This window comes from Halichoerus grypus, chromosome 12, assembly GCF_964656455.1.
Source record: "Halichoerus grypus chromosome 12, mHalGry1.hap1.1, whole genome shotgun sequence".
Taxonomy (NCBI): domain Eukaryota; kingdom Metazoa; phylum Chordata; class Mammalia; order Carnivora; family Phocidae; genus Halichoerus; species Halichoerus grypus.
This window is the reverse complement of record NC_135723.1, coordinates 93,932,681-93,953,737: the sequence shown is the minus strand read 5'-3', so window position 1 is coordinate 93,953,737 and position 21,057 is coordinate 93,932,681. Positions and strand designations below refer to the sequence as shown.

The 21,057-nt window shown below is 39.9% G+C and overlaps 1 protein-coding gene and 1 long non-coding RNA gene across 5 annotated transcripts in view; one reads left to right on the top strand and one right to left on the bottom strand.

The window, feature by feature from the left end:
- The window catches only part of LOC144379609 (uncharacterized), a 41,181-nt gene that overhangs the window by 7,554 nt on the left and 12,570 nt on the right, over nucleotides 1–21,057 (top strand). For all 4 annotated transcript variants that reach the window (XR_013442907.1, XR_013442904.1, XR_013442905.1 and 1 more), the window contains exon 2: nucleotides 9,396–9,508. This is a non-coding gene — a long non-coding RNA (uncharacterized LOC144379609). The remainder of the gene's footprint in view (nucleotides 1–9,395; nucleotides 9,509–21,057) is intronic.
- Nucleotides 1–21,057, bottom strand: part of WEE2 (WEE2 oocyte meiosis inhibiting kinase) — a 32,415-nt gene that overhangs the window by 2,907 nt on the left and 8,451 nt on the right. The window contains exons 2-10 of the mRNA XM_036111338.2: nucleotides 16,675–16,871; nucleotides 14,871–14,922; nucleotides 12,550–12,722; nucleotides 9,973–10,094; nucleotides 4,465–4,611; nucleotides 3,669–3,776; nucleotides 3,464–3,549; nucleotides 2,126–2,296; nucleotides 295–437 (exon numbers count right to left, since the gene is read on the bottom strand). Of these exons, the coding sequence (XP_035967231.1) occupies nucleotides 295–437; nucleotides 2,126–2,296; nucleotides 3,464–3,549; nucleotides 3,669–3,776; nucleotides 4,465–4,611; nucleotides 9,973–10,094; nucleotides 12,550–12,722; nucleotides 14,871–14,922; nucleotides 16,675–16,871 (1,199 nt within the window). The remainder of the gene's footprint in view (nucleotides 1–294; nucleotides 438–2,125; nucleotides 2,297–3,463; nucleotides 3,550–3,668; nucleotides 3,777–4,464; nucleotides 4,612–9,972; nucleotides 10,095–12,549; nucleotides 12,723–14,870; nucleotides 14,923–16,674; nucleotides 16,872–21,057) is intronic.

The window sequence follows — 21,057 nt, the reverse complement described above, 5'->3', positions numbered from 1 at the left end:
GTCTTGCCATTTGCAAGGATATGGATGGAACTAGAGAGTATAGTCAGAGAAAGACAAATACCATATGATTTCACTCATATGTGGAATTTAAGAAACAAAACAAGCAAAGGGAAGAAATACAAAGACAAATCAAGAAACAGACTCTTAACTATAAAGAACAACTTCATGGTTACCAGAAGGGAGGTGGGTAGAGGGATGGGTTAAATAAGTGGCTTGATCTTGGGGTTGTGAGTTCAAGCTCCACATTGGGCCTAGGGCTTACTTTAAAAAGCAGGAAACAAAACAAAAAACTACCTTTCCAGTGTGGCTGTCTTGAACTTTTCCAAGTTAAGCTGCTGCTGGAGCTCTTCTGCTTTCCCAAGGGAGGGCCGGAGAACTCGACTTCTGGCCAGAGCTGCTGCAGAAGATCTCTCCCTTGGGTCAGGGTGGATCATGTTCTGTTGATGTTGGACCAAAACAAAAGATACAGAAACTTCACTCCTGGGAAAATCTCCCCACCCAAGCCAACTCTAACCCAGCTACTGCTGGTGAGTTTTGTGAAACTCTGCTTTTAACTTTGTAGGGGAAGAAATAAATGAAAACTTAGCTCCACCAGGGACGAAGCATCATCCCTACACAGTGGCATCCGTCATCCGTACCTTTGACTTGTCTTTATCATATTTTAGAGCTAGTTGCATGATTAACTAATCTAATGCCTTAATTTTATTTTTTTTATTTTTTTAATGCCTTAATTTTAAATGGGAAGAAACTGAGGTCCTGAAGTCGAAAGTGACTTGTCCAACTTATCGACAGGACCAAGACTAAAACCCAAGTCACCCAAGTCCCAGTTCCATTTGCTTTCTACTACCACATGCTCCTTCTCACTTAAAACTAAGGACACCCCACCATGACAGTATTCCTACAGCACTCATCTTCAGGTAGAAAGTACCTTAACCTAAAAAAAACTTAAATACAGTAGAAAATAGCTAATTATTTACAGCAATTAGCAATGTTGTATAATGGAGAAAACACTGGACCTTCCATTTGGAGACGCATGTTCAGAGCCAGTTCCACCATTCACTAAGTAGCTTGAGAAAGTGACTTAACTATGCCGAAACTCACTTTTCCTTTCCTGATACTTGGGATAACAAAATTCACCTTCTGGAGCATTGCAAGAATTAAATAAATTAACATATATGTATAACTAGCGCACTGGGCCAGCACTGAAGTAATCAGTATGTATCAACTAAATCTAAGAGTAATTTACACATAGAAATAAGTGATTAGGATATGCACGAAAGTGCACTGTGAGCAAGGGTTTACCTTGTTCTTTCAGGAAGGCAGAAGCACGGAAAGACAAGTTTGTAACGAAATTTGAAGTTTTCAGGTAAACTATGAAACTCAAATTTAATCCCCAAGAGTAAATGTTTCTAAGGCTATTGTAGGGATCCTAACCAATCCTGTTCCTAAAACCATGAAATCTTACGTAGACATTTTTTATTCTTAGTATAATTCTAAGCTTCTCAACGGTGTCATTTTCTTGTACCTTGATTTCAACAGAAAGCTTCCTTTCCTTGTCCCTACACATACTCAGATATCACAGAGTACAAGTAACACATAGGTTCCTGAACTAACATGCCTTTTTCCAGTAGTGCAGATGATTGGTGGTATTGCCAGTTATTCCTCAGTAAAGTAGCTTATACTTTCTTCTATACACTCAGAATTCAAATTTTTTTTTGTAATACCACCGTTACCAATGACCATAGTTAAAACCCTGAAACGAGCAAAAGATCAGGTTTGATTTTAGAGTTAATCAGTTATCAAAGGTGAGAATACAAGTCCAGGAACTGCTCTGAGCCTCGGTTTCCTGAACTGCCCACCTTAACGGGGTTGTTGGGAAGGGCAGAGAAAAAAATGTAACAGGATTTTAAACTAGAACATGAAAGGTTCTATAATATCCTCTAAGTTTCCTTGAGAAGCTTTCAATCAGTCCTGAGGCTTTTCTGGGCTTCGGGGTCATGATTCCTTTTTCCTCTGTCAGTGGCACTACCAACATCTCCTTTTCCCTTTCCCGACCTCCTTGCCATTATATTTTTTTAAAAAAATAGACATTTCTATCTTCTCTTCATCTCCTAAGAGATACCACCTTGAGTAGATTGGAAAATTCTTCTGAGAGCTTCTGCGGAACGTCTGGAAGGTTCCCCTCACGAATATGGTGCCATGCGGTGCCATTGGTGGGTAATGACTGTGCTCCTGCAGCCACTGCGATTGTTAATCCCAAGGCAAATATGTCTGCTTTGGGAAGGTGCTGATAATCCTTCAAAACAGACGATAGGAAGGCCAGTTAGGTTGCCTAGTGAAGTGAGTGTAGAGCAAAGACAACTGGTAAAAGAGGTTCATTTGAGCGCACATGAGCTTAAACAGACACGATGGGCAAGGTCACATCTGCCGTGGCTACTAGTTTACTTCTAGAGAAGATGGACGATACATCATAAATCCACCTGATTCACATTGCCGTGCCCTGAAGCATTTTAGGCAGAATCTTAGGGCCATTTTGTTCTGTTCTCTCAAAGAGGCTTCAAGCATAGACTGGCACGTCCCAGATATTATCATCCTGGAGGGAGTTAAGTCCTTCCTAGCCCTGACTCCACAGACATCCTATTAGGTGGGCAATAACTAAAGGTCATTTGATCAGAGCACCATGGTGGTGCTATCAAAAGGATGATAGCATGATAAAGATGGGCTGAACCAATAAAGGCTTCCTTTCTGCTAGAGAATCCATGAATTTAGGATTCTAAGAAATACTAGCAATAGTAAAGGACCTTTACAAAGAACAGTAAAAATATTAATCCATGATCAAGCCAGCTTTCCTTATGCCTTTTTTGGGGGGCGGGGTTGGGGGGGAGTTTCTCTCTTACCTTTGGTCTCAATTCTGAATAGGAAAAGGGATAATATCCATTTAAATTGTAAATATAGACTTTTCAGGGCACCTGGATAGCTAGTTAAGCATCCAACTCTTGATTTCAGCTCAGGTCATAATCCCAGGGTCATGAGATCAAGCCCTGCACTGCACTGGGCTCTGCACTCAGCACAGTGTCTGCTTAAGATTTTCTCTCTATCGCCCTCTGCCTTTCCCCTTGCTCATGCACTAGCACTCTCTCTCTAAAGTCTTTTTTAGGGGCGCCTGGGTGGCTCAGTCGTTGAGCGTCTGCCTTTAGCTCAGGTCATGATCCCAGAGTCCTGGGATCGAGCCCCATATCGGGCTCCCTGCTCCGCGGGAAGCCTGCTTCTCCCTCTCCCCCTGCTTGTGTTCCCTCTCTCGCTGTGTCTCTCTCTGTCAAATAAATAAAATCTTAAAAAAAAAAAAAAGTCTTTTTTAAAAATTATAAATATATACCTTTCAGCTCTTGCACTGTGAACCTTCATTTGAGAGTCAAAAGGTTCAATGAATTATAAAATAACCCTCTGTTTCCCTAATCTTTACCTCTTGTAAAATCTCATTAGCCAGAAAGCGACTATCTCCCTCCTCCACTTTTGGTTTGCTTATTGAGGTCACATGACCCAAGTCACCTAAAAAAATAAAGAAAGAAAAAATAGAGCCCTTTAAAAGCATATCTTTAAAACTGGAACAAATGGAGTCATCACTATAAATTTTATAATATACAGGTCAAGGCTTAAGGCAAACTAACCAATTTTATACATCACATTGGCAGAGAGAAACCAATCAGCTTCATTTTCAATCTCTTCTGGGACTATAGGAGAGTCACTTTGCATCTTATGACAAATGAAGATGTTACCTAAAAAAAAAAAAAAAAACCAAATTGACAAAGGAATGATTCCTTAGCTTTTTCACCCCAAAGATTCTTTTCTGTGTCTGACATTTCAGCCACCCTCCTCTCCTCTTCTGTGTAACAAAACTACCGAGGTTTCTTTCCTTCTGTGGAATCTCTCACACTACTTCCGAACAGCTCAGTGATTGAGAATACCTGTTTTAAGTGAAACTGATCTCAGATACATCTCATCCTCTGAAGAGGCTAGTAGCCTCAAAACGAAGAAATAGCCTGAAAAAATGGTATCAATGTTTCTTTGAGTTTCAAGTTATTGAGCCAGTGCTGAATTAGAAAGAGTAATATACAGCACTAGTTGTCAATACGTTTAGGATGTAGCCAAAACGCTTACATTACATTACATTACATTACATTACATTACATTACATTACATTACTCTCTCAGCCAAAACGCTGTCACTTAGCTATGCAGTAAGTTAGAGACCTACTTTCATACTTTGGCTTCGCCATCTGGGAAAGAGCCTTTTCTCTCTCTGTCCTCTAGGCCCAGGGGGGAAAATGGATAAAGCTGTTTAAATTTTTTAGGGAAATAAATGAAAGAGATTTTGCCAGCAAACAGCATCTTCGATGCTTAGTAGACCCACAGACACCGCCTCAGTGGAGAACCTGGCCCAGGAGCAGAGGGGAGCCGTACTGACTAGGTTTGATGTCCAGGTGCACCATGCCAGAGTTGTGGATGTACTTAAGCCCAAGGGAAATCTGCAGAAGGATGTCCTTGAGTTTTGGCTCTTGGAAATGATTGCCAGACTTCGTGTTTTCAGATATAGCAGTCTGCAAGCTCCCACCTGGGAAGGAACAACAGAGAGCAACCTCACAGAATAGAGAAAAGACATGAATCGTAACATATGAAAGCATAGTAAACATTCAATAAAGTTCTTGTGAAGTTTAGATTATTCAGTTTCACTGTAAAACATAGTATCTGCCCCTATCTATACCACAGATGTGTTGGAAAAGAGTTATAGGACTTTTAAAGAAGAAAATAAAAGGCCACACCCAGGTATCCAATGTGTGGTTGTATTGCCTTGAGTATGCCCAACTAACGTTTTAAAAGTGTTAGATATCTAATTATTAACCGGAAGCCCGATCAGGCCTAGACAAATAGCTACTATTAGCATCGATGATTAAGTCAGTGTCAAGCTAGTAATTACAGGCTACTAGTAACTTTAATGTAATTGATTCTAAGTTTAATTCCATTAAAAATATATCACAAAATAAGATTATTTAATGATTGCCGACCCACGGAAAATATAAAACTTCAATATACACCTAAATCCTATTTGAGCCACAGTATTTGCATATCAACTATAGACAGACTCTTGATTTATCATTGTTATCAGTAAAAAATAAGGCCTGGACTCATCTGACTACCTGATCTTGCTTGCCCCTGTCCTAAGGTATTAGAATGCTTCTGAACCCTTTATTCCATTAACTTGCATTCACTGGCAGCCTCTTCAGTTAAATTATAGTCCTGGGTCTCCCTGGCCATTAGGGCTCCAGCCTTTAAGTATCTGTCCAGAACAATCTAGGATCTGAGATGGTAAGGGTATTTTTTAGGAAATCCATACTTTAACATATCCTATGTAAAATTCAATATAAAGATTGACCTGTTGTGTTAAAATAATTAAATTCAGAAAGAAGAATTTCAGCCATTTTCAGAAACACAGAGGCCTAAAGTGAAGGGTGTATCTTTTTTTTTTTTCCCCACTCAGAACTCTTCTCAGAATTTATGTACCAGAGAGGACATTAGATAGAAAGGAAGAGGGTGTTGAAACAAAGTCACCTCGAGTCTAAATGTGCAGACGAAGCCGTGAGGTGTGGCAAGGAGAAGGTAGCCTGCAGCTAAGGCTCCCATGTCCACTGGAACTCATCTCCCACTAGGCTAGGTGCTCCTTCAAGACAGGGCCCCGTCTTATGCAGTTCCACTTTCTCAAGGTCTTGCATCTCATCTATATATTCTGAACTGAATGTCTATCCTGGCAACAGAAGCAAAGGAAAGACTGGGACAGGGACCCCATAAAAGGTGTGGAAAGAGAGAAGCCTCCTGTGGGTACGTGAGAACCCTTTAAGATGGTCTTTTAGATTATAAGCTGAGGTATATTGTCAGTTCCCTGAAGAACTACAGGTATTTATTAAGGGTAACTAGACCAGTGAGAGCAGCACTTTTAATTACTTAGAAGCTCTGTAGATAATATTAAAGTTAGCCAAGTAATAATTAACAGTAAAAGTTACTGAAAAGCATTTATGCAAAGGTGTTAGAAGGTCTTTATTTTGCCAAAGCTAAAGCTGCTTGTCTCCCTCTTATCGGAGAGCATTATTAACTGTTCTTTGCTAAATAGTATTAAGGAAGTAGGTGTTCATAGAGCAATACTGAATGAACTATAAACTTCATCCCTACTAATGTCAGCTACCCTGGAGCCTTAACTCCATACCCCAACGTACCACCTGGAGATGGTACCAGAATTGCCATCATTGTGCCCTAGGAGGAAACAACCAGCTCCTGGACAGCTCTTCTCAAACCGTCTTTATGAGATGGCCGGCTGGATTCTTTCTTTAGATAAAAGTGCTTTCCCTACTTGGCAGGGGGAAAAAAAACTTAAGAAAGACATATCTATGTTTTTCCATCTGCTTATGAGGCCTGACAGATACTAAAATAAATAGCAAATGCCTTCCAACAATGAAATGTAAACAGCAGAACAACAATTCAACAGGATATTTTGTTCATACACTTGTAGTCTCAAAATCTTGATTTTATGTTGCTCTCTACAACACAAGCATATTTTTCTGCTGGTAAAGTTATTCCTTGTTTGGTGGGAAAACAAAACCAGTATTCATGGTGTTCCACAGAGAAGGCAGGCTTCTGGAGGTCACATCACTGGAACAAATCCAAGAACCACCATCCTAGGGGAGCAGGCTCTATAAAATTTCAGTGACAGAAGTCATCACAAGAAAATACTGCCGTTAGGGACAGATTAATCATCCCATCCTGAGTCGTTTGGAATCCTGGTGGCTGCACAATTGATCTACTTGCTGGAAGACCTTCAGATTTCAGAGGCTGACCCCAAGGTGACGTGTAAGAGATCTTGGCAAGGGTGAGGGCAGAGGAAAGAACACTTGATTGGTTCAGGGCTCACAAGGCACAGTCGGGAAAATCAGATAACTGCTTGTCTCTACTAATTATGATGTACATTATCTAAGTCATCTAATTTATAATCTGAGCAAAACTATAACTATACATAGTCTAGCCTGACTGCTAGGACACGCTGGGGTACAGGGGTAAATGTGGCAAGCACGATGATGAAGAGATGAGAAAGAGGGAGAGGTAGAGCATGGAGGTGGGAAGGATTAGAAGGAATCAGGCACTGGCTATTCTTCTACCTTACAAATACTTGGACTTAACTCTCCTTTATTTAGAGCCACAGGGCAAAGTCTCAACATGGATTATCCATAACTACAAATAAGGCAAGTATAAGGGCATGCTTTATTTTCAATGATCAGTTCACATTTGAAAGCGATGTATGCGAATTACATTTTGATAAATCAGAATTACATTTTAATGGGCAAGTATGCAATGAAGTTAGTGGACCACCATGGTAAACAGACAGTGATTCCTCATAATATACTCCGAAATCAACTGCCTGGAAACATCCAAAAGCCCTCCATAGTCTTCCCACACTTTACCTTTCTGATCTTACTTCCTTAGGGATCACCTCAGTCCTGTCAGTCTCCTTACTGTCTGCTTGGTCAGACCCATTGTTTGCATACTGTTCCTCTAATGGAAGTCTTCCCTCTACTTCCTTAAACTCTGGTAATCTTTCTGCAAGCCCTCTTTCAAGTCTTACCTCCTGTATGAGATTTTCTTGGGTTGCTCTAATAACAACTATTACTGAGTTCTTACTGTGTTATCAGGTATTGACACTGTGCTGGCCCTTGACATAGATTGTTGCTATTTCTCAGACTACTCCCTTAAGTAAATATTACGATCTCTTTACTCAGTGGGATTGACATCCCAGAGATCGTACAACTAGTGTGCCGCACCCAGGTCTGCCTGACTTTAAAGCCCAGGCCCATTCTACCACACTGTGCTGCCCCTCACTCACATCCATCTTCTCTGAATGCTTTTTATCCGTAGTTGTACCACCTGGCTTTGCAGTAAATTGTCTCTTGAGTATTCATTGTAACAGAGCAAGTGGAGTAAAGCTCCTTGAAGGACTTACCTTAGCTCACTCTATGGTGTATCTCACCTTAGAACTTAATATCATACGTGTAGAAGGTATTCAAATGTTGAACAGAATTAGAAGATGATTTGTAAAAGGAACAATCACTCCTTATTCTTTTTAAAATTTGAAATCTTTACAATGCCCCAAATCAGATTAAATTAATTCTGTTTTGTTTGACTTTCTTGGCTAATTTTGTTGATATTATCTTTGTTAGTAGTTAAAAGTCATGAAAATAAAACCAATTTTGGGGGTGGGGAGGGAGAAGAATAGGGAATCTCAGGTTATGATAAGAAGGAATTAGGAAGAGAAGATTAAGAAAAGTCTCAACTTCTCAATCACAAGGAAAGGGTCCATTTTTTTTTTATCCTAAAGAGACTATTAGAAAAAGGGATTTAGGTGAACTTGCTAGAGAAAAGAAACCAACGAAGTTCATAGTTAATACTACAAGGAAATCAGGGACGCCTGGGTGGCTCAGTCGGTTAAGCATCTGCCTTCGGCTCAGGTCATGATCCCAGGGTCCTGGGATCGAGTCCCGCATTGGGCTCCCTGCTCCGCGGGGAGCCTGCTTCTCCCTCTGCCTCTCTCTCTCTCTATCTCTCATGAATAAATAAATAAAGTCTTTTTTTTTTTTAAAGATTTTATTTATTTATTTGAGACAGAGAGAATGAGAGAGAGAGAGCACATGGGGGGGGAGGGTCAGAGGGAGAAGCAGGCTCCCTGCCGAGCAGGGAGCCCGATGCGGGACTCGATCCAGGGACTCCAGGATCATGACCTGAGCCGAAGGCAGTCGCTTAACCAACTGAGCCACCCAGGCGCCCAATAAATAAAATCTTTAAAAAAAAAAAAAACACTACAAGGAAATCAGGCCCTAACGAAACTCCAAATCGTTGTTTGACAGCATGTGTGTAATATTTTCTATGTTTCTAGCGTTTCATAATATTACCTACTTAACCTACTTGTATATATAATGATGAAGCTTTACCACTGACCGCTGTCCTCAGAAGTCAGGCTGCACATACATACTCAGAACTACCTAGTGGTTACTAAAATTACTCAAAGACTGTACTATCAGAGAAACTTGAGGGTGGGTGTACATGTTGTTTGTTGCGGGGGGGAGCAGGTTTGGGAGGGATGCCATTTTCCAATATTATTCTACGGAGCAGAATATGGATTGCTGCTCCTAAAATGCCAGGAAGCTTCTATTTAATTTGGTAGCACTTTCCTATTTTACCAGTGAACATTTTGATGAAACATATTTGAGAATAATCATGTGTAACTGTACTGTTACGTCAACCTCTTAATCACAGATTAAAATATGTTAAACTAAAAGACAACTTTTTTTATTTATGTAGCCCAGAAAAAAGGTCCGCCAGTTTCTTGTGTATGTATAGTCCTGAAGTCATTGCATTTCATTCCCAGCACCCACCCCACGCTCAAACTCTACTGAGAACACTAAAGCTCAAAGGTAAGAAGCATCAAGATGCATGAACTATCCCCCAATTCAGGAATCCACTTGAAAATTAATCAAAAGTTGGCTGTGTAAGTTTACCGTTCCCTCCCTGAAAATGCTAAGGAATATGGTTTGCATCTTTTAGAATACCTAGCAAATGTAAGAGGAGGATTTACCATTCAAACCACTAGGGCAAAATTTTTCTAAGTATTGAGTAAAGTGTGAAGGGATTGATAGCTTCTATGTGTCAGCCACACATCAGCTCTGAAAGAAATAGGACATAGCATAAAATGGAAATTCCTTTTCAACACAACTCTGTGTCCTCAACTCCCTGCTTCCAAGCAAAACTACAGTACAGACTTTTTAGGTATAACTCTGCTATGCCTGGCATAAACTACAAGGAGGAGGCAAAGATTTTTTTTTTCCTGGAGACTTAAACGTTCATCTCCCTCTCCATAGATACTAGTCCACATATTTACCATTGCAGTATTCATTCTGAATGATCATGTGGTCATCTTCTGCCCATGCAGAGTAGTAACGTACCACATGCGGGTGATGCCCAAGCACTGCATGAGCATAAACTTCATGCAAAGCCAAATTCCTAAAAGACAGAAAAGCATCAAGAAAAATTAGTCAAGATAAATACATACAAATGTTTTTTTAAAAGACAAGACTCTGGACTCCAGGAAACAAACTGAGGGTTACAGAAGGGAGGGGGGTGGGGGGATGGGGTAACCAGGTGATGGGTATTAAGGAGGGCACATGTTGTGATGAGCACTGGGTGTTATACGCAACTAATGAATCATTGAACACTACATCAAAAATTTGTGATGTACTATAAGTTGGCTAATTGAACATAATAATAAAAAATATAAGACAACATATGAGGCATTATTAACAGTGGCAGAACATTTACTGAGTACTCACTGCTTGCTTACTATTTTATCTCATTTAATTTTCATAACTACTCAGTAAGATATAGTGGCAAGGATGAAGGCTTTAGAAAAGCTGGGACTGGCCCAACATCAAGCTGGTGATAGTGGACCTAAGACCAGAAGCTTGATCATCCTGGTACCAAAATCCATGGTTGTTTTTTTCTTATTTTACTATGTTAATCACCATACTATCATCATTAGTTTTTGATGTACTGTTCCATGATTCATTGTTTGCGTATAACACCCAGTCCTCAATAATTTTTTTTATTTTTTATTGTTATGTTAATCACCATACATCACATCATTAGTTTTTGATGTAGTGTTCCATGATTCATTGTTTGCATATAACACCCAGTGCTCCATGCAGAACATGCCCTCTTTAATACCCATCACCAGGCTAACACATCCCCCCAGCCCCTCCCCTCTAGAACCCTCAGTTTGTTTCTCAGAGTCCATAGTCTCTCATGGTTCGTCTCCCCCTCCGATTTCCCCCCTTCATTCTTCCCCTCCTGCTATCTTCTTCTTCTTTTTTTTTTTTTAACATATAATGTATTATTTGTTTCAGAGGTACAGGTTTGTGCTTCAACAGTCTTACACAATTCACAGCGCTTTTTTTTTTCAATTTTTTTATTGTTATGTTAATCCCCATACATTACATCATTAGTTTTAGATATAGTGTTCCCTGATTCATTGTTTGTGCATAACACCCAGTGCTCCATGCAGAACGTGCCCTCCTCAATACCCATCACCAGGCTAACCCATCCTCCCACCCCCCTCCCCTCTAGAACCCTCAGTTTGTTTTTCAGAGTCCATCGTCTCTCATGGTTCTTCTCCCCCTCCGATTTCCCCCCCTTCATTCTTCCCCTCCTGCTACATTCTTCTTCTTCTTTTTTTCTTTCTTAACATATATTGCATTATTTGTTTCAGAGGTACAGATCTGAGATTCAACAGTCTTGTACAATTCACAGCGCTTACCAGAACACATACCCTCCCCAGTGTCCATCACCCAGTCACCCCATCCCTCCCACCCCACCCCCCACTCCAGCAACCCTCAGTTTGTTTCCTGAGATTAAGAATTCCTCATATCAGTGAGGTCATATGATACATGTCTTTCTCTGTTTGACTTATTTCGTTCAGCATAATACCCTCCAGTTCCATCCACGTCGTTGCAAAAGGCAAGATCTCATTCCTTTTGATGGCTGCATAATATTCCATTGTATATATATACCACATCTTCTTTATCCATTCATCTGTTGATGGACATCTTGGCTCTTTCCACAGTTTGGCTATTGTGGACATTCACAGCGCTTTTTTAATAGAACATGGCATATGTAAGGAGGAGTGTTAGGTTGTTACTATCTCAGTGGCAGACATACTTGGAGTTTTAATTTTACTGTATTACAATTAAAAAAAAAAACTTTGATGGGCTTAATAAAGCCACTATGGACTTGATGGTTGATATTGTAATGGATCCTCTGTCTTCTCTGTGAAGGCTAGACATCACTAGAGTCAATATTACACTCAGCCAATAGGATACAGTCACAGGGACAGCCTTGGGGAGAGAGATTCATTATGGAACAGGAAATCCAACACAAAAAAAAGTAAAATGTAGTACTCGATGAATTTTGGTATAAAAATGAAGAAGGTCCATAATTTCAGATTTAGCGAACTAAGTATTACATTCCCACAGTTCACAAAAAGCATTGGCTGAATCTAAAAATAATTGTTTTCTTTGTAAAAGGAAGAACTTCTGAACAATTAGTTCTGGGAGTGAAAGTTAAATTTTGTTGCCTTTTCCTCAGTTGTAGTCTTGGAAACATTGAACTCATTATTGAATTCATTATTAATACAAAATGGAGATAACCAGTGAGTTAACAGTAACTTCCTACTTGGCAATATTTCTAATGAACTAACAGGCAGAAGATCACTCCATAAATCTATTCATTAAAGCAAAAGCAGTCAGACCAGTAGGAAAAGCCTCAAGAACCATGAGAAAAAAAAAATGGAGGGGATAGCAATGGGTATGTTTAATGACATCAGTACTATTATTTAAAATGTTTTGACGAGAAATAACTTTCCAAATCAAAGTTTGTACTTCTAGTACATTTCAAAGGCACTTACTCATTTGATAATCCTGCAAAAGGTTTCGTGGAACGTTTTATTGCATAAACACATCCATCCAGCCTCTTAATACACTTGTAGACTGTACCAAATTCCCCAACTCCAATTTTTTCTACCTCCAAGAATTCTTTTTCATAGCGGGAAGCCATGTTGGTTTCTCGTAGAACACATCTCTGAAATATTTTATTAAAATATTAAAGTAATTCTTTCTAACATATTGTAAGCAATAAATTTAAGGCATATTCCAAAATTTCTCAAAGTTTTCAAAAAGACTTTTGAGGCAAATCTTTTTGATTCTGTCTGTGTCAGCATTCATGGTAGCAAGAACCTCCCCAGTTGCTGACTACCTTCTTTGTACTCTTCATAACCATCTATACAACGCTGTACTGGCATTTTTTCATATATTAAGTCTTTTTCTACGTTATTTCTTCTGTCTGGGATATTCTTCTTCTCAATATGTTTTTAGAGGGGATGCCCCTGCTCACAGCAACAGCTACTGTCCTCAGCTGAAGGAATGGCTGGGATCCAAGTAGAACATGTTAAGAAAAAAAAAAGACACCTCCTTTTGACTCTTGTCTACCTGCCTCACACTCTGGCTGCTAATGTTTCCATCTCAAATTGAATAAACTTATTTGTGTTCAATTTGCTTCCTCAAAAATCTTAGTGTGGAGAACAAAATTGTCAAATTGATTATTTCAGCTTACGTGCTCAGGTATAGCAGTCCTTCCACCTCCTGGCTGACTTGCAACATCTCTCTTTTTCCAGCTAGTAGGTAACCCTAGGCAAAAATCACTGAGCTCCTTTATTAGTTTTCTCATCTAAAGTAAAGTGAGCATCCTAGCAACTACAACCCAGGGTTCTTTTAAATATTACATGAGAAAATGTGTGTGTGTGTGTGTGACTTAGCTCAATGCCAAGCACACAGTAAATTCTCAGTAAATCGTAGCTAAGACAATAAAAATCTCCATGAATTTATATGAATCTCAATCCAAACCAATTTATCTCCATGAGGTCATCCTTTCGCAATATCCCTGTTAGCAAGAATTTTTTCATTTAACTTGATTTTAAACAGTCTTGACTCTTACTAGCTCCTCATTTCAACATCTAATACCAACCAGTCTTCATTAGCAAGATCTAGAATTTTCATTGCCCTTAGCCAATCTCAAATTCTGTTTCCCCCATGTCTGGAGCTGCCATAGCTACCAGCCCTCTCTCCATCTCTTCTAATAGTGAAAATTATTTTTGCAGAATGATACCATAGAATCAGACACACTTAATTGTCTCCCACAAGGAATCCAAAGTTCTGGTCAGAGACCTCAAGGCCTTCTACCAATTGCTCGGCCACTACCTTCCCATCCTCATCTCAGACACCAAATAAGCCAGCTTACCATCTACATCATTCCCCAGCCTCAAGCCCTTCCCCTCCACTTTTGTAAACTGAATATTGAGCATAAGTATGTTTTCATGGTATTATAAACTTCTTAATGGCAATTTAATATTCCACTGTAAATTATCATTTATTTGGCCGTTATTATTGGACATTTCGTACTTTTTTTTTGCCATTACAAGTTAAGGCTGCAATAAGCATCTCTGGTGATAATATTTACAGTATTATTTTATTAGGCTAGGTTATCAAATGAGGGATGCTACAACAAAGATTGTGAACATTATTTAAAAATAAATAGATAGCCTGGGTGGCTCAGATGGTTAAGCGTCTGCCTTTGGCTCAGGTCTTGATCCCAGAGTCCTGGGATCCAACCCCATGTCGGGCTCCCTGCTCAGAAGGGAGCCTGCTTCTCCCTCTCCCTGCCTCTCCCTCTGCTTGTGCTCTGTCTCTCTCTCTCTCTCAAATAAATCTTAAAAATAAATAAATAAATAAATAAATAATAAAAATCAATAGATAACTGATACATTTAAGAGCTAAAATTTTACATTTAAACTTTTGGCTTTATGCCATATTGCTCTCTTCTGCTTCTCCATTTTTGGACCTTAAATATCTTGAATTTTCCCTTCACTTCTCTACCCCACGAATATAGAATTTTTCCATAAATCCAAGATAGAAACAGTAGCCATTAATTTAAAAACACTGCAAGTTAATGATTTAGCGATATACTGATCAGGCACTATCTGATAAAGTAGTAACTAACTAAGAATATAGACCCTGCTGAGAGTCCAGATCAATTCAGCTGTAAGGCACATGGTAAATCTACAAAGTGAGGTGGGCGGGTGGTATGGAGAGAGAGAGGGAGAAGGAGATAGAGAGATTGACAACAGGATGAAGTGCCTAAGTTATGACCGCTGAAACAAAGAACTGTGCTCACCTTGGCAGGCAGCCCTTGTTCTACATTGCCTTCCCCTGGACCAGCTTCCTCACTTAGAAAAAAAAAAAAGAAAAGAAGTGATATCAATGTATGATTGGCATGGGCTTGATATTATACCAGGTTCTGGGGTTGTGAGAGTAAATAAGACAATTCCTTCCCCACTTCTGTTTATAACTGGGGAAAGGATAAATAGAAAATTTCATTGTAAGAAACAAGAATAAGAACAAGATACCAAGCGACACCATAGGCAGCACCCAAATCATGATTTCAAGAGTAAAAGCCTTTCCCGAGAGAGGATAGGCAGGCTAAGTTTCAAGAACGAGTAGGAATCAGCTAAGGGGCAGGAGTGGGGTTCTAGGCAAACAGAGCGACACTGAACAGTGGAGGTGAGAGCACACAGGACACAGGAAACTGAGCACGCTTTCCTGCCTCACTGTAACCTTCCCCTCCAGCACCCACCTCCCCTGCTTTGCCCTAGGTTCGCAGGCAGACCATCAGTACAGCAGAATAAGCTCTAACACTGGCTAAGATATTTTCAGTTACTTTCCAATAAGCTCTGCCAAACATCCTCTTTGGCATGAGCAGTTGCATTCTGGATCTCTAAGCCAGATTTCAATCTCTAGAGCAGCCAGCTATAGATTTTTCTTCTGGAGAAGCACAGGATAGAAAGTGCAAATAGAGGAAGACTTTACACTGATGGAGACAAACTGATGCTGGACATTTGTGACTTAAATTTAATACGACATTCTAATACCTTATAAAATAACACTACAAAAAAATAACAGCACAATAAGTAAGGGAGAAAAATGCTCACTCAGAAGCACCAAGAGCTCTTACTAAAGTGTCATCACTTTCATTGCAGGTAACTCAAATTAACTGTCTCCTCTGGCTAGCTTCCGTGAGAGGTGAATCAATTCTGATGATTTGCAAAGAATCCTCAAGAGCTAAAACCAATAGAATTCTTGGTAATAAAAGTGGAGCTATATACTTGGACTGAAGTTCTGTTTACTTAAGATCCAGGAGATAGTATTGAAAAAACCTATTCTGGCCACAAAGCTGGTTAATACAGAGTCATTGATTCCAAACGAAACAACTCAACCTAACACATTAAATGCTCTGCATACTTCACATTGTTAGCCGTGCATTTATTTTGCTGAGTACATATGAGCACAAATGACTGGCCCATTTTAAAGGCACTTCCTTTGTGTAAAAAAAGGAAGCATCAAAGAGACATAGTAAAGAAATGTCCCTAAGTAATATGCACAATCCTCATTTGGACACTTTCTACCATTGAGGCCTTGTGGAGTTGTGCAGTTTGGCTTTCTATTCTCAGCACCTCCAAAAGCAACACTATCTTTTTCTCTTTAGCCAATCTGCCACCAGAGAGGTTCAAATCTTTGCTCTAGAGCCCTCAGTCACACAAGCTAGACTGGAAACAGCAGTATACTCCTTGAAGTGTGAGCTACACCTGCCCCAGTGGCTAGCCTTCTGTTATCCAGAGGAGACCACGTGAATGCAGTTCCATAGCTCATTCAACTTGCTAATGGAAGTCAGATGAGTATTGCTTACTCTGCCCTATTCTTTCAGACAGAAGACACCATACAGTACACTTCAGAATAGGGAGACACTAGAATCTCCATGACAAAGCAGACCAACATTAACATTTAGGAAGGAGTGGATGTGTGAACAGGGTATCAGTTGCATTCAAGTAGAGTTCTTATTCCTAATCTTACTTTCATACTCTCCCTTCTACTTGACCATAGTAAGATCAGTTCTCAAAAGTTAGAGGCAACAGTACACTTACAGATCCCCTCGGGTTTTCCTCTTGCCGTTGGACTGAAGGAATTGTTTTCTATAGGACTCTGGGGTAAAGGGGTTAATGTTGACCAGAGCCGATGAGGTCATCTCATCCACAAAGGGAACAGGTGTGAACCTCAAATGTTTAGAGCCTCTGGAGGGGAGCTTCTCTGTTGAAGAAATCACCGACTGGCTTAGCAGACCCTGAATGAGGGTGACAAAAAGGGAAAACAGAGTGGGGTTAGTATAAAAAAAGAAGCAGTTCCATATCAGCTAGTTAATATTTGAACCAAAGAATGTTATTGCTGAAAAGGAATTAGAGGTTATCTCGTTCGGTGCAAACTAGTTGCATTATAACTGCTCCTCTTATGAAAAATACAGATTCCTAGTCTTCCTCTGGATATTCTGATTAGAGGATCAACACAGGAATCTGTACTTGTGTTAAGCTCCACCGCCTCCCCCTGGGCAATTCTGATGGCCAGCTATGAAAAACACCAACTCAACTACTACCTCTAGCTTTTTAAAGACTATACTCCAGCTTAGAGAAATGAAAAGGACTCTAGAAGACCTGGTCCTTATGTTCTCAGTGTATACTTTAACTTCCCCTCAAGTATTCATCCAGATATTTGTTTGGTGCCTACTAAGTAGCCGATGCTGGGCTAGATGCTAAGGCATACAGAGGTTGATTTCCAACTCTTAAGGGATGCACAGTCCATTAGTCAACAGCTCATCAATCTTTCAGAAATAATCACTTTGTACAGGAAAGACTATCTAAACGTTAAAAGAAGTATCCAGTTCCACTTAAAATACAGCACCAAATGAGAAGAGTTCCATAAAGTGGGGTAAAGAATTTGAAAAATAATCCTGAGTCCTTAAGATTCGGGGCTTTGTAGCGGCTATAACCAGCACACGAATAAATAGGAAATGTACAGGACTTACCAGTCCAAGTGGGGTACAGTAAGAGAACATACACCTACAACCTACCAGAACTAAACCAAACGACAGAGGGGATAGGTAGAAGAAAAAGAATTCTGATGAGACAGCAGAATGCCATTATGACCTAAGTTGAGGGCCAGAGAGCTGTGTTATGGGTCTCCCAAGTGTCCAGCAGTAGACACGGGGGCCATGATATAACTTCATAGTATAATCATTGTACTGTGAGGCTCTTTCTAAAAGAATGCCTCTATTGGATAGTATCTGCCCATGGCTTTTCAGTGTAGAAGCACAAGCTAGACCATAACATGATTCACTATATAAAAATGTAATTCAAGAATGTGAAGATACAAAGAATGAATATTGAAATTATAAATCCTAAATGATAAAAGCAGAAATGAAGGAAACTGTAGAGTACACCCAGTAACCTAACCTTTTTTTAAGTGAAGAAAAAGGTCATTGCTGGAGCCAAGTTTTTATAAGGGTTTTACATGTCTTAGAGTTGACAGGATGAACAATCCTGGGGCTATTGTCCAGGGGCTAAAGCCATCAATGATAACCTCACAATTTTCCTGTAGGTGTATTACAGGGCTGAGTATTTGCTCAAAGTACAACTATACTATATAATATTTCTCGGTTGTCTATGTGACTCAGGAAGTGAACTTAGAATTACAATAAATCATTCCCTGAGAAACAGTTTTTTGTGCTGCTGATTATATGGAAAGTAAAATGTGTCTATCACATATGAAATAGTGGGCATCCACACCTGGAATGATATACACTCTGGTTGCCACACTTCAAGGACAACAAAAAGGACATAGACATTTTTCAGATAAAAGGAAGGAAAAGTATTCACATCGGAGCAGACAAGATCAGAATTCCTAGTCTGGAAATATGAAGGCCGATAGATTTTGTGAGCTCCACTTATGATACAGGGAAGATATTAATTATATTTAATATGGATTGTATTGCCAGAATGGTAGAATTGTGAGTAATCCTTTTGCAAATCCAAAAGAACTTAGTTTGGAACAAGGCTTATGAAAAGGAAGTTCTGTCTAAAAGTAAAGCAGATTAAAAATTTCTGGAAAGATATCCAGGTTGAGAGTATAAATATGTTCCAGGGAGTGTAGCTAATTCCATAAGCAACAGCTCTGTTACAGATGATCGAGGGAAAGGAAAATTCAGGAATAGCTCTTTTGTGTCTGAAGATGGCAAGAGGAGAAGGCAACCTCCCACCTTCAAGACACAACATCATTGTATCTCAGGACTTGCAGACTTTAAAGGCCCAGTTGGTACAATTAGTCCCCTGATGCTTGAATTCTTTTACAAAGTTCCTACCAAGTGATCATCAAGTAGTGCTCAATGCATTTAGCTCAGGGACCCACTACCTCCTCGGGAAGCTCTTCTATTCTAGCTAGTTGTGCTAGGAAGTCTTTATGGTGACCTAAAGTCACTTTACAGGGTTTCTAGGCCTCTCCCTTGGGTAAGGCTGAGCTAAGTCAATCCTCCATTCCTCTGCATCCTTGTGTTCAGCATAACATCACCACTGATCATTGCCCACTCTCTCTCTTCTAACCCAAACTGCATTCCTCATAAAGCGTGCACTTTTTCAGTTGCATTTCCAGTTTCCCTCCCAAGCTCTGTTCTTTTCCTGCCCCTCCAATCTTGGCACTTCCAGGATTACTAATTTGGACCACTTCTCTTCTTACTCTGGCACTCAGGCTGCTTGAGCTCATCCACACCCAAGGCTTCAACAACTTCCAAAATGCTAATGATATCCAAATATAGATCTCCAATTTAGTTTGTTTTCCTGCACTCCAGACCCATTTATCCAATGATTTACAGTACACCTCTGCTTTCTCCAAATCTGTAAATGCCTCTAGCATCACCTATCTTGATTCAAGTTACAATTTACTCAGTCAAGGCAGAAGCCTCAAAGGACCCTAGATCCTCCTTTTCCCTCAATGCCTCCATCAGGTTGATGAGAGAACAAAAAGCAAGCTGAGCACAAAACATGAGCTGACACCCCGCCAAATCCCCCTCCCCTTAAGGTGGGATATATAGATATAGATAGATAGATAGATAGATAGATAGATAGATATAGATAGATATATAGATATATATAAAATATATAGATATATAGATATAGATATAGATATCTATATAGATATAGATATAGATATATAGATATAGATATAGATATAGATATAGATAACATTCCTCAGGCACTAGTAACTGCCTGAGAACAAAAGCAGGGGAATAACAAATGGTCAATTGATAAAGATTACAGTCATGTAGGACATGAAATTCCACTAGACTTTGTAACTGTCTTAACGATTTACAAGAAAAACACAATCTTAATAATAGACCTCCAGGAACCTATAGACTCAATTTCCTGGAGCCCTAACATCACTTTCACCACCATAGGATAGACAGCCTTATATAATCAGTCACTCCTCACAATCACAATGTAGCTCTTTCTGCCCACGGGTCCCGTCCCCATGCTAGAATAAAAACACCTTTGGGGGCACCTGGGTGGCTCAGTTGTTAAGCATCTGCCTTCAGCTCAGGTCATGATCCCGGGGTCCTGGGGTCGAGCCCCACATCGGGGCTCCCTGCTCAGTGGGGAGCCTGCTTCTCCCTTTCCCACTCCCCCTGCTTGTGTTCCCTCTCTCACTCTCTCTCTGTCAAATAAATAAAATATTTTTTAAAAAATAGAATAAAAACACCTTTTTGCACCGCAAAACATCTCAAGAATTCTTTCTTGACCACTGGGCTCAATGATCCTGCATCATATTTTGGTGGCCCATACAGGCATTCTGCATCTTACCTTCATCTGGACTTCGAGCCTCAGCACAAACTTGGTGAGTTACTCTCTCTTCTCCTTTTACTTTCATTTTAGAGGCTCTTCAAGGAATATGGTCTTATTGGAATACTTTCGTGTCAATAGCTCAGGCTGCAATACTCTAGCCCGTGGCTACTCTATGGGGACGAGAAAGCCTGCCTTTTGACCGGAAACTCAATTCCTTTTGACTGGAAGCTCATTCTGTTGGCCGGAATGGTTCTAAGGCCCAGAAACTCAATGCCCTCTCGTTATTCCTATTCTTATACACAGTTGTCTTTCTTGGGCATGGATAGCCACCTAAGTCACTAGGACAGCTGCCAATCTTAAGAATCTCATGTAAGGTTTCTTCCTCATTGGTCTAATGCAATCCCATCCAAATCCCTGGCCTACCCACTTCTGGCCACGAGACCTCCTCTCAGAGCTGACTGAAACCAGTACCCAATTGAATTAAAACCCAACTGGGAACCATCTCCTAGAGAAGTCAGCTATAAAAGACTACATGTTTTGGAATGTCACTTAGACCAGGATGGATTTCTATATTTACTATTCTTCATCAATGTCCCCTACTGAATACTTAAATTACAATATTATATAATTTCCCCTTGTAAAACT